Below are 16,594 nucleotides of genomic sequence, written 5' to 3'. Positions count from 1 at the left end.
GAGAAATTGATACAGGACATCCTCACATTTCATTAGGTGTGAATTAATTTTTTTCAATCACAACTCACTGTACAGGTTCAGCAGGCTTCCCTGGATTGCCCTGCTGTTTGAGTCTGAGGCGAGGCATAGTGCCCTTGTTTCCCACAGGTAGACAGGTGATGGGCTGCCATACAGAGCTGGCATTGTGTGTCTCATCAAAGAGAGAGTTGTTGAAGAAGCTGTGCTGTTCTGGACTATCATACACATCAGTGCAGGTGTGCAGAGGGGGATGGTGGCAGGGCCGCTCACATTTCAGACACACTTATTCTGCTACATGAACTCATAAGCCTGTGTTATAGGCAAATATATCATCTGTCATTCTACAGAGTTCAGTCTTATGATGAACAATAAACTTAGTCCATTTATTATGTGAGACTAAGATTGTGAATATTGCAACAGGCCTATGTGAACCACTTACTGTGCAGTAGACTCACTGGTTCAGGATTGACTCAGCACTGCTCTCTGCTGGACAACAACTTGCAATACAGACCGTTGAACTTGATCCTCTGAGGATTGCATTTTTCTATGAAACAAAATCTTGGTTAATTGAGAAAGTATTTAAAGTGTTAATAATAAAACAGACATAATATTAGCATTTAACTAGTAACATTGCAGCAATAAATACTTGAAAATGAACAACATTTTTTAAAAAACAGATTTCCATCCACATGAACAGGGATGCAGATTTGGTTTTGATGTGAAAATGTTATCATCTTGGTCATGTGGATAATCTACTTTTGGTCTTACGGGAAAACAGGACAGATTATTTACAACAAAAGAGTAAAAGCAGTATGATAAATAAGCAGACGCCTCCATCCAACCTAGACCGATCTATCCATCTCTGCGTTTCCCCACTTTCGTTTCTTTTATTTTTGAAGATCAAGCAATGGCAAAAAGTTGAATAATTCTGTGTCTTTGATCTACACACACAAGTACGAGTTCATTTCCATTTTTAATTTTTTTTTCTTCCTCTCTGTAAAAGTGCCAGCATCAAGATTTACCTTGGTGTGCAAATGTGCTGGAATAGGTTAAAAGGAAATCTCCCTGCTCTCTCAAAGATGAAGTGCAGATGTTATGAAGTTAATTAAAAATTTAGCAATTTGTTTCTTCGGCACCAATTTAGGTTGCATCAAATGGGAGAAAGGAGATTTTTTTTTTTTTTTTCTCGAGTGAGAGAGAAGCATGAACCTGTCACATTACATTTGATTATGTATAGAAAATATTAGTCCAGATATCTAGAATATGTATAAGTAATACTTTTATATTTAACCTTCTGCAGGGGTCACACTCATACTGCTCTCGGTCAAAAGTGACCGAACACATCAAATGTAACTTTTTTACAGTAAAGTCAATGTAATATATTTTTGATCAATAATATGTTTATTTAATATTTTGTATTTTTAAGGAATTTTATGGTACTAAGCAATATTTATGCAATAATTATGACCCATTTGTTTCCACAATTTTTACAATATAAATTCAAAAAATGAATCAATAATATTTTTTTATTTATTTTTCAATTAATCCATACATTCTCTATATTTTCATATTTTTACCCCTTCATTCATTTCTATGGTGCCCATTTTTGTCAGTGAGAAGCACATTTATTAACTTTTTTGTGTACACATAAGTGACTGAATTAAGCAAAGAGTTAATATATGATATGATATGATATGATATGATATGTAGTCACCTTCATGTAATATATTTTGAGGAATGTTTGAAGCAATATATATATTTATGTACAGTCAAACCCAAAAATTATTCAATATTATTAAAAAGTTATTTAATATTTTGATATTTTTGATATATTTTTACTAGTGGGTTCAGGACACTATAGTTCATTTATGTAAGTGAGGATAGCAAAATAAAGTAAACCGTGACATATTATACCCAAAAATCCTTCATACAGTGAACTACCAGTAAAACTGATACAAATTTGGGACCAAAAATTATTCCGACACTTTGACCTGACCATGTTTTGCTCGTGTTATCTGACATAATTAAGATTATTTTTTTCTGACACAGTTTAACTCTGAGATCTTGTCATATTTTTTTAAACTATAGTGAATAAACTGTAATAATGAATGAAATGTTCAAGGTGTCTGAATACATTTTGGTTTGACTGTATATGTATAGTGAATGCCAATAAGCAACATTGATCCAAAAAAAAGAAATGTTTTCAGAAGTGTTCTTTTGTCTTCCACAGAACAAAGAAAGTAATTTTTTGTCCTTATATATCACACTTAAATATCAAAAAACATTCTTTTTTTTCTGTTAGGGTCCTGTGCAGATGTTCCTGCATCTTCACTTAATTCGTCAGAAAACCTGTTGGCAACTAACTTGAGTTGTCGAGTCTCATTACTCACAAGCTGACATATCCAGAGGACACGCGCACTGAGCATATTCCACAAGCCTTTTAACAGCTATCCCGGTACAGTAAGCCGGCACTTCATAAATAATTATCAATGTTTACTGATATTGCATCAGATTGTTGACACAGACCGTGTGTTTCTCTCTGTTCGCACCTAAATAACGGTGCCGTGCAGAAAAGGTGTCAAGTCTCCAGGGAGGGTCTGCCAGCCCCACCACCACCTGATCATACTCCTGACATGAGTGAGGTTTGGATTCTCAGCACAGGTGTTGCAGCAGCGTTGGCACAGAATTCCCATGCCCGTGCACACAGCCCAGTGTTAACCACTATCTGCTGGCTCTTCCCAGCGGACCTGTGCTTCCATTGAGGGATATTACAAGCGGCAGGCGCTCTCCTCTGATCTGCATGCGCTCGGCACTCTCTCAGTCCTGGGTGAATAGTGCTTGACTTGTTCAATTTGTTTAGAAGCCTCATTCGGCGCTTTGAAGCCACGCATCTTAGCATAAATCATAACCTGTCTAGTTGCTCACAAGTGCTTTGAAATGCAGCATCTGCTTTGAGTCCCTGCTTTACAATTAGTTAGGCAACATCAATAGATTGACTAAATATCATCTTTCTTCATAATGAAGTGTTTGGGGTATAGCCTATGAACGAGGGTGCCTTATTTATTTTTAATTTTGACTTACCTGGATTTAGTGGACAGTTGGAGTTCGTCATTCAGAAATGAAACAATCAAAGTGGGTTATGGCGGATAACCTACTTAGAGTGTATTATGGTTGTGGGGCATCGAGCATGTTGTTTACTCTTTCATCACTCCATTCCTGTTATCTGTTTGTTCATTTGTTTTGCAAACTAGAGCCGTCTGTTCTGTTGTGGGGAAAGAGGAAGAAAAGATCTTAGAAGACAAGGAGAAAAACTGCCTCTGACGTGCCTGATTGCCGTCAGCCGGTGAAGTGAACTCAACAGACGTGATGTACAGTAGACCGAGACAACTTGAGAGGACTTTCTCACATATGTGTAGTGTAGTGCAGTAGTGTACAGTAGTGTAACATCCTAATGGTGACTCAGAAGTATGTAATTGATTATATTGTTATATTTCAAATTCATTTGATTAAATTAACGAGGGCAACAATGTCACTGAAAGTGATATTTAAAATTTGGAGGGCAAAAAAGCTTTTATGTTATCAATGTGTATATCAGTATTTCATAACATTTTGTACCATCCATCCATCTATCTATCTATCTATCTATCTATTTATCTATCTATCTATCTATCTATCTATCTATCTATCTATCTATCTATCCATCTATCATCCGTCCGTCTGTCCGTCCATCTATCCATCCATCCATCCATCCATCTATCTATCTATCTATCTATCTATCTATCTATCTATCATCCGTCCGTCCGTCCATCTATCCATCCATCCATCCATCCATTCATCCATTCATCCATCTATCCATCCATCCATCCATCCATCCATCCATCCATCCATCTATCTATCTATCTATCTATCTATCTATCCATCCATCCATCCATCCATCCATCCATCTCTATCCATCTCTATCTATCATCCATCTATCATCCGTCCGTCCGTCCGTCCATCTATCCATCCATCCATCCATCATTTCATCCATCCATCCATCCATCCATCCATCCATCCATCCATCTATCTATCTATCTATCTATCTATCTATCTATCTATCTATCTATCATCCATCCATCCATCCATCCATCCATCCATCCATCTATCTATCTATCTATCTATCTATCTATCTATCTATCCATCCATCCATCCATCCATCTATCTATCTATCTATCTATCTATCTATCTATCTATCTATCTATCTGTCTATCCATCCATCCATCCATCCATCCATCCATCTATCTATCTATCTATCTATCTATCTATCTATCTATCTATCTATCTATCTATCTATCTATCCATCCATCCATCCATCCATCCATCCATCCATCCATCCATCCATCTATCTATCTATCTATCTATCTATCTATCTATCTATCATCTATCCATCCATCCATCCATCCATCCATCCATCCATCCATCCATCCATCTATCTATCTATCTATCTATCTATCTATCTATCTATCTATCTATCTATCCACTGCTTTTACTCTCCTTCACAGTTTATTCATTTACTTTATGAAAACACTTATTTATTGCCATTTTGTCCATTACTCTTTTTATTTTATTTTAATTAACTGCCCTACTTAATGTATTTAATTGATTGACTTGAATTATCTGACACAGATGGATGCCATTATACAGTATTATATGCTTAGAAAGTAAAATTAAAAGTTAAAAAAAAAAAAAATCCCCCTGAAAATTGACTAATGAAAAAAGGGTTAACCAATACAAATTAAATTCATTCAGGGAATTTTAAAATTATGAAAAAAAATAAATAAATAAAAAAATAATGAAAAAAAATTCTTGATATGCTTAGCTCAAAAATATTTAATCAATTTAAACAAAATTGTTTGTGCTTTTTTAAAAATCACAAATGACTGGAAATTCATTGGACAAAAGGTGTGGGAACCATGTATTGCATATGAAAATGCCTGTTCTTTCTTAAGTTAAGCATTATAAATTTGTATCAGGAATGAATTTGTCATTGATCCATCACAGTAGGTTTGGTCTTATATTGTCTGCACACTCAATTAAGCCGTAGATCAAAGAAAAGTTGATCCACTGTTCATCATAATGTGCACCCCTTCAACCTGCAACATTAGAAATTCTTTTTGCATCAAGAAGTGAAGGTAAAAAAAAAGAAGAAAAAAATAAAATACTTAAGTTTCTCATTTTCCAAAGGCAGGTATTTGATCAGTAGTCATAAATTAAAGTTACGGGGGTGCAAATTACGGCATGAGCATCAGATAAAAGCAGCTCTCTGTCAAAATGTGGCATCTTCAAAGCGCCCCTGGTTAAGCAGCACACAACAGAACCCCACCGATGCCTGGCATGGCTCGCTGCCGGATGACATCTCTCCGTGCATTACGGGGGCTGTGCTAACCGTGGGGGCCAAACAGCTGCTGATGGAGGTGTGCAAACACAAATAAATCTACATCTGTGAGCAGAGAGCTGCTGCTTGTGTCTGCCACTGGCTCATCACTAATGCATTGGATGAGTAGGCCGCATATGGCCCGGGATACAGGGCGGAGGAAGGGCACAGAGGGGTCTGAGTAAGGAGACTTCACCCAAAAATGAAAGTTCTGTTCTGTCATTATTTACTTAACCTCATGTTGTTCCAAATCCATATGCTGATGGGTTTTTTTTTCATAAATTAAAAAAAAAAAAAAATCATGCATAGATATTTTCATACAGTTACATTAAAGGGATAGTCCACCCAAAAAAAATCTTTCAGTTCACATTAACTTCCATTGTATTTTTTGTCCATATACATTGTAAGTCAGTGGGAACCGAAACTTACCAAAACCAAAAAGTTTGGTTACCAACATTCTTCAAAATATCCTCTTTTATATTCCACAGGAAAAAAAGACAGTCATAAGCCCAAAGTATACTTTGTTTTTTACAGTGGAACGCACAGCCTTGCGAAGTATACTTCATTTGACTCATACGCGCACACACGCATTCAATGCATGCGCAGTTTTGAGCAATCTCTCGCCACGAGTTACAACCCATGTAAATATCTTTGTATTCTTTCATGCCAGAGTTGTTCAAATGAGAGTAGGGTGAATTCAGGATGATTGAGACACTTTTTGCCATTGAGATGAATTAGAAAAAGTGTCCCAATCACCCTGAATTCACCCTATTTCTAACCTCTTTGCTCAATCTCTCATCTATGTAGGCCTCCATTGTCACTGTAGCTTGCATGCGTTCCAGTCTGTTCTGTTTATGCAGTTTTTCTTTGACTACCTTATGAATTGACGCCCCCAGGACACAGTTGCCACCTTGTGGATAAACTAATTACTGCAAAAAAAGTACAAAAATCCGGCGGCTTTTTGTTTGTTCGTTTGTTTGTTTGTTTTTTATTATTATTATTATAATGCATCAATGCCGGCGCTGCACATACAGTACGCGCATACTCTTCTGATGATGAAATTCGCGTCACGAACACTGTACGCTGACCCTCGCATACGGGTAAAAAGCGAAGTATACTTTGGGCCATAGAGGTTTGGGACGACATGAGGGAGAGTAAATGATGCATTCTCATTTTTTTGGTGATCTATCCCTTTGATAGTGACTGTCAGGCTCCAATAAGGATTTGTGTGTGTGTGTGTGTGTGTGTGTGTGTGTGTGTGTGTGTGTGTGTGTGTGTGTGTGTGTGTGTGTGTGTGTGTGTGTGTGTGTGGTCACGGTAAACCCAAAGTTGTGCAAACAAAATGTCCAAAAAATTGACATTTTGGTCCCCAAGAGGAAAACAGCTTATAAATAATATTGAATGATGTTTTTTGAAAATGTAATAATGCAGAAAGTTTTATGTGAGGGTTATGTCCATGGAAAGAAACCCAACAACTATGTGTGGGTGGGGGGTGTAGAAGCACCTGCATCCTTTTAAAAGAAACACATTCTTTACGGTTAAAATGCTGAAGTCATCACTCCCCTTTGTCCCTTTCATGTGAATGTCATCACTGGTAGAAGCAAACGTCATATCCATTTCAACAGATTTTCTTGGATTGTAAGAACAACTGTGATCTGATCTACAAAGCTCAAGCTCAGAATGTAGAGCCACTATAACCAAACATAATGTTTTGCACCTAAGATTGGTGGTTAAATATTTCTCAGTCCCTTTGAAATGCTTCTAACTAAATAAAAGTGATTTCTGATTTGGCAGAAATATAATGAATTGCTAGGTTAGATAACATTCTACAGTATTAGTATATTAGTGATTTCCACAGAGGAAAGATTTCTGCCATGTAATCAAATGGAGGTACAGGATTTATTCGTGTAATTATAACACAGTCATCAAAGCCTGACATACTCTTCACACGTCTCACAGTAATTCTGAGCTTCTAAAGAAATTGGCTGGGGTCCATGTGCTGCACAATACCCACATTAACTCGACATTGTCAGGTGTTCTGACTATTTATTTTCTTTTGTTTTCAATGTGTGTTTGCATGTTATGAGCCGTATTTGATTGATAATCCGCCTGTTCTTTCCTTTTGTTTTCAGCCGGGCTTGTATATTATTTATATTATGTTGCCTTAGACTGACAGCTATGTTGGGGAATTAGTCTTTAGTCTTTAAGGGGTTTAAAAAACATGATCCATAAATAAACAATGTCCCCCTCGCACTGTAAATTAGTAATCATTCATTTTAAATTTCAGATATGGTACATGCACACACCAACATCTGCTGTGTTTGAGTTCAGCGCATTTTAATAAGTGTCAGGGTAAAGTAATAAAGAGTAATAAAAGTATGGTTAGGGTCCAAAATCCAAATTGAAAAAAAAAAAAAAAAGGATTTAGAATAAACATTTAAAGCTATAAAAAAATAAACAGAAAGAGACATAAGACATTCTGAAATGCAAGTACACTGGTGTTTTTCCTTTAAAAATAAAAAGTATAAAATGCAAAATATAAGCATTTTCTATTGTGATATATTTTAAAATGTCTTCAGTGTGCCTTCAGAAATCATTTTAATATGCTGATTTGCTTCTCAAGAAACATTTCTTAATATTATTAATGTTGAAAACAGTTGTGCTGCTTAATATTTGTATGGAAACCATAAGGATTCATTTATGTGAGATCTTTCGTAGCACTGTAAATGACTTTAATGACAAAGTTTGATCTATTTAATGCATACTTCCTGAAATAAAAGTATTAATTTATTTTTTTAAAAATCGTGCTGACCCCAGACTTTTGAACGGTAGTGTATATCAAATAGTCTGTCTTTCAATGAAAGTGCTTGAGGTTGAATGTCTGGTCTTCAAACAGGATGTCTTTTCAATATGTGAGAGTTCAAAGTGCTGAAGTAGTCTTCAAAGCTCGAAGACTGAGCAAATTTCTTTCAGATGGCAAATTTCAGAGCTTGTCACGTGACTTTGTGTGGGTCAAAGACCTGAATCGCTCTGGTTTCCCATCTATTGTTGCTGTGGGATTAAGCAGTCAGCGTGTATTTAAATGACAGACGAGGCAGATCGGTGCTGAGGAAGGGAGTTGTTCCTTGCTGTAAAGTCTTCACTCTCATTTTATATACAGTTCCAGTACCCCCTCCATTTCACTCTTTCCTTTCGTCTTTCGTCTCAGAGAGTGCAGGCGCATGTCAAGCGATTGTTGAATTGAAATATTGATGTAGAATATCAAAGCATGGGGTATAGCTCCTGTGTTTCCTGAACTAACCGAAAACTGCTTTGATCACAGGCTCCTGTGATCTGACTTCTGAAGTTGTTAAGAGTACTGAAAAACAAAATGCAAACAAACTTCAAGTGCCCCTAGTAATGATAAAAGTTTCTCTGACAAGTAGATTTTTGCCCTTTCTTTTTTTATTTTCACACACAAATGACAGAATTCCTCACATAAATGCAAAGGGACAATTGCTAAAAAGATTTCATGCAAACATTTTCAGAAAATTTCTTTCATAGTTTAACTCCTAACTTCTTTTTAGCATTCTCAGTCTTTCATTTGTAGTTTTAAGTACTTTAACGTAAATTTTTAAAAGTAAAGACAAACTTAAATTCATAATTGTTAACCTGTGATCAGCTGGTAATGCACTGTCAAAAATCATATTCAGAACCCTTATTTAAGTTCCCTCACTACACGTTCCTTATATTTGAGACACCTTCAAAATGTGCTACAGATATTCCGCCTGTAGCCTCCAATGCCTCAAGAATCCTTTGCATTTTTATAGTGCATTACAGTTTCATGTGTTTTAAAATGCTTTATATGAGCCCTAAATGAGAGCTTATGGTAAATGAATGAAATATTTGTGCAAATCCGTCAACATAACAATAGTAAGCCATAACTAAAGCTCAGCATCATCAGCATCCTGAACTATCCAACATTCCTCGACTCTGTCGTGGTCATTATGAACAGTGCCGTTCCTGATTGCATTGATTAGTGTTTTAGCTGGAAAGATGCAGGGGGCAGCAGGTTTTTACATGCACTCTGTCTCATCCATTATAACACATTTGTCAAGTTGGGGGTTTCGAGTCATTTAGTCCATGTGGGGCTGTAAACTGGCTTTTGGAGATGGCCAACAGTACAAAAGCTTGCGGCTGGCTGTTTGGAGTGCAGATGGTCAAGACAGCTGGGACAATTTAGTGATCTGAGACTCTTAAACTGCCCTCCAGACATGCTAAAAAACAGCTTGACAACATGCCTGCCATTGTTTTGGTCATTTTATGAGGACACTGATCTTAGAATGAATGGATTTTGCATTTGAGATGGAGAAAAGTAAGACTCTTGGTGTCTGGATCAATAATACATTTATAATATTACATTATAGAATTAAATATATATATGCATATATGCATATATAATAATATATAAATTAGGATTAGAATTAGAATGTGAAATTATATTTTAAAGGACAAAATGGATCTTGCTAATTTAATACCATTATATTACATTTATTAATATTTAAAAAATAAAAATAAAAAAATATTATAAATGTTGTGGGGAGAAAATATATAATATAATATAATATAATATAATATAATATAATATAATATAATATAATATAATATAATATAATATAATAAAAGCTATTAAATAGTTATAAAATACATATAAAATATATTATAAACTATATATATATATAAAGAATACAAAATGAATTTTAAAAATTGACAAAATGGGGTGTGGGGTGTAATACTTGCTAATTTAATTGCTAATTTACTACCATTATTTAATATAATATTCATCTTTATATATAATATTTTATATATAGAGAGAGAGAGAGAGAGAGAGAGAGAGAGAGAGAAAGAGAGATGAATATTGTTTTATAATTTTTATAATATCTTATACAAAATTAATAACAAAATGAATACAAAATTATCTAATATTTTCGCCCCACAACTTCTGTAATATTTTTCAATATTTGTTTTATATTCCATTATGTAATCTCAGATTCATTTTGTTTTAAATAAAAGTAGTACATTAGCAAGGTATATAAAATCCCACATCTCATTTTGTCCTTTTTTAAAATTAAATTCAAACCATAATTTAAAATCATTTAATTTCAGTTCAAACCATATAAATGTCTGTCTGAAAGGCTGCAGTAAACCGACTGCGCTCAGGAAATAGTGTGCGGCCACCTACAGCAGCCGAAACCTCTGTTAAAGGCAGTTCTCCTGATTGCCTGCCATCTCTACAGCTGCCTAATGAAGGCTGGGATCTGTGCTTGCTTTGGAAATGAGTTTTCCCTTGAAAACGGCGTAAGCTGTATCCAGGTCTATTTAAATGAGGTAACATGGGGAAGGTAAGCACAACCACTGGAGCATTGTTTGCACAGTTCAAAGTGAGGAGAGCGTACTTTGCACTTCAAAGACACTCATCTGGGAGGCAGTGAGAGGAGTGGGGGTGGGAGGGGGGAAGGAGGGGGGTTTAGGGGACAGGAAATAAGAATCTGGGTAATTAACAACTTCTGCTCCGTAATAAAGCAAGCAAAAGGAGACAGCAGCAGCCTCCCCTACGTAAAGCGACCAAATATTTGATGTGTTATACCTCCATCCTCTACCTGTTCCCCCCCTTTTTTTTTTGACTGTTATTTTGTTTTATTAGTATTACACCCGTTAATTGCCCCCCATACAGTGCAGGAATGTGCTGCTTATTATGTTATGTTTCAAATTCAGTCTCTCTAACATGATTTTTTCACAGAGCAATAATTTTGCAGGTTAATTTTGGAGCAAAGGATGTTGTTGGTTTGTTTATACATATTTATTAAGAAAATATGAATTTGTTATTATTTTAATAAACTCAGTCAGTCTATCTATCTATCAGTAATTTCTCAATGAACAACATTAATGTTCTTCTTTCTTTCAATGTGTGAATGAAACCAATAACTCTGTATAGGCTAAGCAACATTTACTAGTTTATTTTAAAAAGCCACATAAGAAAATAAAAAATACAAATGAAAATTTGAAAGCAACTCACTTTGATTGATTACAAGACGACGCATGCATACGTTTTTTCCTACGTGTCATCATCTCATTTCTCCATCGCTGTGGTATATTTTAGCAGACTAAAGCAATGCATCTGCTGGGACAAAGGTCGATTGTTATGCGACTAGAGGTGAGAGGCAGCACAAAGCAGTGAGGATTTTCTATGTATTAAGATGTTAAATGGCTTTCCGACTTCAATGTAAATTCTCTTAGAGAAAGACTCAAAGTGTTAGATGAACTTTGGATGCTCTGCATTTAATCCCTTTAAATGTGATGACGCCCTTAACTTGAACCCGGAGTGTGAAAATGTCACGCAGGGAACTTTATTTGTAATATCACTTCAGAGTGCGAGCTACTGAGTGTGCATGGAGATTTATTTCACTTGTCTTGTTTGAAAGTTTCTGATTACCTGGTGTAGCTTCTTCATTCGCTTTTATTAACGGGATAAAAGAATAACAGCCTAATTCGATAGTCTTCAAACATCATTTAGCCTCTTAATACGCCATTTTGCCGGAATGATCAGTTGACAACTAACAGCTGAACAGCTCGTATCAAAAAAGACAGATTAACAGTTAGTGGTGCTCAGGAGAACGAAAATCAAATACAGTAGAACTAATCTGCATAAAATACTTTCAAAAGTTTTAGTGTCACTTTAAACCCTTAAAAACTTAGATTAATAACATCTGAAAATATTATTTCATTATATTAACCCCCATCAAATTGTTAGAATTTTCATATCATTTATTTTCATATTCCTTTTTAAATGCACACCAACTGTACTTTACAAACCACTAAAATATAACATTTAAGTTTAACTGCTGCCTTAATTTTAAGAACAAAAAATCTACAGTAGCACTTTTTTTTTTAAATTAAAATCAAGTAGAAGGTAAATAAATGGAAAACGATGTTGGTATTATTAAAGTTTTTATAATGTTTTGATTGTAACAAGCAAGTGGGCTCGTTTCGTTCTTAATTTGCGACAAAAGAACGAGTCGTTAAACTTGTAAATATCAGTTACATGTAAACAAACGTTCTCATTTTAGGCTCTTCTCACCAGCAACCGGAGCTCTCACAGGTTAACATTTGTCAAAATTAAATTAGAATAAAATGAAGGTTATAATACACACCCCTCTATAATCTCCCAAAGATTGCCCTCCCCAATATTCCCCCACCGCATCTCTCCTCCATTCACTGGCCCTCCTGATACATACTTAAGAGACCCCGTCGAGAGGATCTTTTCCCTATAAAGAGAAGATGCAATCCGACCGCCTTTGAAATGATCCTCAGGACTTATTGCGACAGGCCCTTCAGTCGCACTTCAAAAGGACGAGTCTTGGTTTGAAAGCCGCTGCTTTTGAAAAGGGCACCCAGAAAACCAGCAGCAAGAGCGCGGAGTGGCCAACGACTCTTACAGCCGATAAAGGACAGGAGTAGCAAGAAAGAATCGAGGGATTATTGATGATCACTATTTTTAAACTCATGCACTGGTAACCTTACTGTGTAACGGGGTCAAGCCGAGCAGGATCTTTGCGCGCCTCCTCGTACCCGCACACTCTGACTTTTCTCTCGGTTACGCACTGCGCGCCGCGCTTTTACGCAGGTGTGGATATCTTGAAGATCCCGTGTACACATGGCTGCGTTAACCTTATCCAGAGCGGACAATTTCCTGCACAATTTCTTACAGGTACTGCACTTTAATATGATTTTTCGATTACATAGGGATACTTTGGCACAATCACATCTCCAATTTTTTGTTTCCTGCATAACTTTTATTTGTGATGCAATTATTTTCTTTTTTCTTTCTTTCTTGCTGCCTTATTATCAGTTTTTATTATTTTACAACTATAATAAAATTATTAGAATTGTTTTTTGAATTTCATAACCATAAAAACTCAAAAATAAGGCAGCAATTAAACTTATTTTACTATATACTTCTAGATAGATTCTGTATATGCAAGTATGAAGGTTGATTTAGTTACAATTATTTGTTTTCTCCCCTCAAGGATCGTACTCCCAGCTCCTCTCCAGAGAGCGGTCCTAACACCCTTTCTTTTTTGGCCACCACATGCAGTCAGGCTTGGCAAGAGGGGTCACAGCTCCCTTATGAGGGTCCCGTTGGCTCCGCTTCCAGCATGTTTCAGCTCTGGAGCAATGACGTGGCCCCTAACTCCAGCTTGAGCGCCCACCAGATGACCTTCACCATGCCTAAAATGCAGTTCCCCAGCCACATGCAGCCCACCCTGGGCTCGCACTCCCATCATCACCATCATCACCACCATCACCACCACGAGCTGCCCCTCACACCTCCGGCCGAGCCCCCGTCCGCCTACTCGTTCGAGCTGTCTCCAGTAAAGATGCTCTCCTCCCAGGCACAGGGGAACGCGCCATACTACGCGCAGCACAACGCTGTGGGTCAGAACTTCCCCAGCTTCCTTCAGAACGCTTCAGGAAGACCTCACCTGCCCGGCGGGCACGTTGAGGACGGCCAGCAGTGGTGGAGTCTCCCTCAGAGTAGCAGCGCACCCTCCAGTCACCCCTTCTCTCTGGGACGGCAGCTGGTTTTGGGCCACCAGCCTCAAATTGCTGCACTTCTGCAGGGCACCTCAAAGGGTCTGTTGAGCTCAACTCGTCGCTGTCGCAGGTGCAAATGCCCTAACTGCCAATCATCGGGAAACGGAGGTGCTGCTCTGGAGTTCGGGAAGAAAAGACTACACATTTGTCACATTCCAGATTGTGGCAAGGTTTACAAAAAAACCTCTCACCTGAAGGCGCACCTGCGCTGGCACGCCGGCGAGCGCCCCTTCATCTGCAACTGGCTCTTCTGCGGGAAGAGCTTCACACGCTCAGATGAGCTGCAGAGGCATCTCCGTACACACACCGGGGAGAAGCGTTTCGGCTGTCAGCAGTGTGGGAAAAGGTTTATGCGGAGCGATCATCTCTCCAAGCACGTGAAGACCCATCAGAGCAGGAAGAGCCGGTCCAGTCAGCCCGCTCACAGTGGGACTGATGCACTGCTCAGCAACATCAAGAGAGAGTAAAGGATGCAAAATGCAAAAGAACTCAATATAGTATCCGGAATGAGACCGGAGACCTTACAAGGACATTTGTGTCATCTAACAGATATTCCAAAAAGCAATAGGAGCATGGGCCTGTTTCCATTGTACTTTTTTTTTTTTTAAACACTGGCGCAAATGCACACCATGCTGCACCGATCTTTGAGACTTTGAAGAGACTTATGGTCACAGCAGAAGTTCTCTCGTTGTGATATATCTAATAAAAGTGACATTTTTTATGGCTCTGGATGCAAAGACTTCTTATGACCAAACTTTGCCCTTGCACATTTATTTAAAGATTTTAATTCAAAAGCTGCGGGAAATTCTTTGAACAGCACAATAATAAGTATTTGTTACTTGGTGATACTGTCATTTGTTTACATTTTGTTGTTGCTTTCTCTATTGTTTTTTCTTTATTGATGCCTTATATTGAAATCCTAAATTCTGGTTGCAAAATTTGCCTATTCCCTGACAGATCACCTGAAGTTTTCTTGCAGAAAATGGCACTGCTATAAATATCACTCTAAATCTAAATCCTTATAGTTTCAAAACATGAACCAAATGTATATAATGTTTATACAGTGCACAGTTTTATGAAGACCAGCATGTGAAATATTAATAAACACAAAACTGTGCAAATGCTTTGTGTTTTGTTCGTTCCTTCACAGCAAAATTTCCGTTTAATACCTTGTCAAGCACACTTAGTGCGTTTTAACAGATGTGTGAAGTTCAGCAAATGGCTAATGTTAAATCTATCACAGTGTGTCGGACTTCAGCGTTTTGCATTTATTCAAATGTTAATGTAATAGCATTCAGGATGCTAATTGAAGGTGGCCATTGTTTCTGAGGTGTTGAGGAAGCACTTAAAACAAAGACAAATGACTGGAGAGTCTTCAGACATTTTACAGTTGTCAGTAAATAGTCGGGCCATTCATGGGAACAGTGGTCTGACCTTCTCCCATCAAGTTCACAGTCACGTTGTCTCGTAACTGCTAGTGTAAATAACAGACAACAGTTACGCTCCACTGGAGCTCACAGTGAATGGACCCCCAGCCGTTTATATCCCACTGGTCGTGACAGAAGTCACTTTGATTTGGCACCTTTGTGATAGTGAATGCTCAAAACCCCTCTCCCCCATCTGTGTGTGCAAATGAACCCTTTACTGCTCAAGAATGCCCAGAATGTGACTTAAAACAGAGACAAATTAACCAGATGTCTGCATGTGTTGACTAGATTCCCAGATCACAGAAAGCTCACTGATTTGGAGTTTTTTTTTATCCGTATGATTCTGATCATTATTTCATTTTTAAACATTTTTCTCCAAGATACTTTTTTTTTTTTAGCAAAAAATACATCAAAGCATTAATGACTGTGAAGGTTTTCATCTATTCAGTGTCTGTCATAAGCATTAAACTCCACCAGAACCTCGTACTGGGGCAAGTTGTCACAATAATGAAGAGGTTTTGAGTCAGAAAGTCCAAATACATCAATGTTTGTTTTCTCTGCCAGTGATTTTTGTGTTAGTTTTAAACACCTTGATCAAAAATAGTCTAAAAATTCCTGTGAATTCTATCTCACAAAATAGAATATCATCATTGTATTTTTGTAATATTTCTTCGGTAAACTAATTCCCACAGTAAAACCACACTAATAAAGAGTCAGTTACATAATTAAGATAGATTTTGGCTGAAAGGTTTAACTGTTTTCAGTGCAGGAATATTTTCCATAATATCAGGGAAAGTTGTCACATGTTTAATACACAATTTTATACAATTTATAGTTGTTATACTGGAAAATTTTGCTGAATAATAGGCCAGTAATGGCAGGTTTCATTGTGACAACTTACCCCATACAGTGTGACAACATGCCCCTCTATAGTGTTCAGTGAACTGTCTTGGGTCTTTTTTGCAGGTTCGAGTATATACTAAAGCTGACTTTCAGAAATAATCCTAATTTGAGAATTTTTTAAGTGTGACAACTAGCCCCGGTGATAAATACACATCCTAAACGACATCACACAGCAGTGAAAACAGCAGAGAAGGAAACA

General features: G+C 37.1%; 1 protein-coding gene across 1 annotated transcript; it reads left to right on the top strand.

Moving 5' to 3' along the window:
• Nucleotides 1-12,657: 12,657 nt before the first annotated feature.
• Nucleotides 12,658-15,149, top strand: sp5l (Sp5 transcription factor-like). Its single transcript, XM_051880456.1, has 2 exons — nt 12,658-13,178; nt 13,498-15,149. Exons 1-2 carry the CDS (start codon nt 13,125-13,127, stop codon nt 14,530-14,532), a joined length of 1,089 nt encoding a protein of 362 aa, XP_051736416.1. The 5' UTR covers nt 12,658-13,124; the 3' UTR covers nt 14,533-15,149.
• Nucleotides 15,150-16,594: the final 1,445 nt, after the last annotated feature.

This window comes from Ctenopharyngodon idella, chromosome 22 (genome assembly GCF_019924925.1).
Source record: "Ctenopharyngodon idella isolate HZGC_01 chromosome 22, HZGC01, whole genome shotgun sequence".
Classification (NCBI taxonomy): domain Eukaryota; kingdom Metazoa; phylum Chordata; class Actinopteri; order Cypriniformes; family Xenocyprididae; genus Ctenopharyngodon; species Ctenopharyngodon idella.
This window is presented reverse-complemented; position numbering and strand designations above follow the sequence as displayed.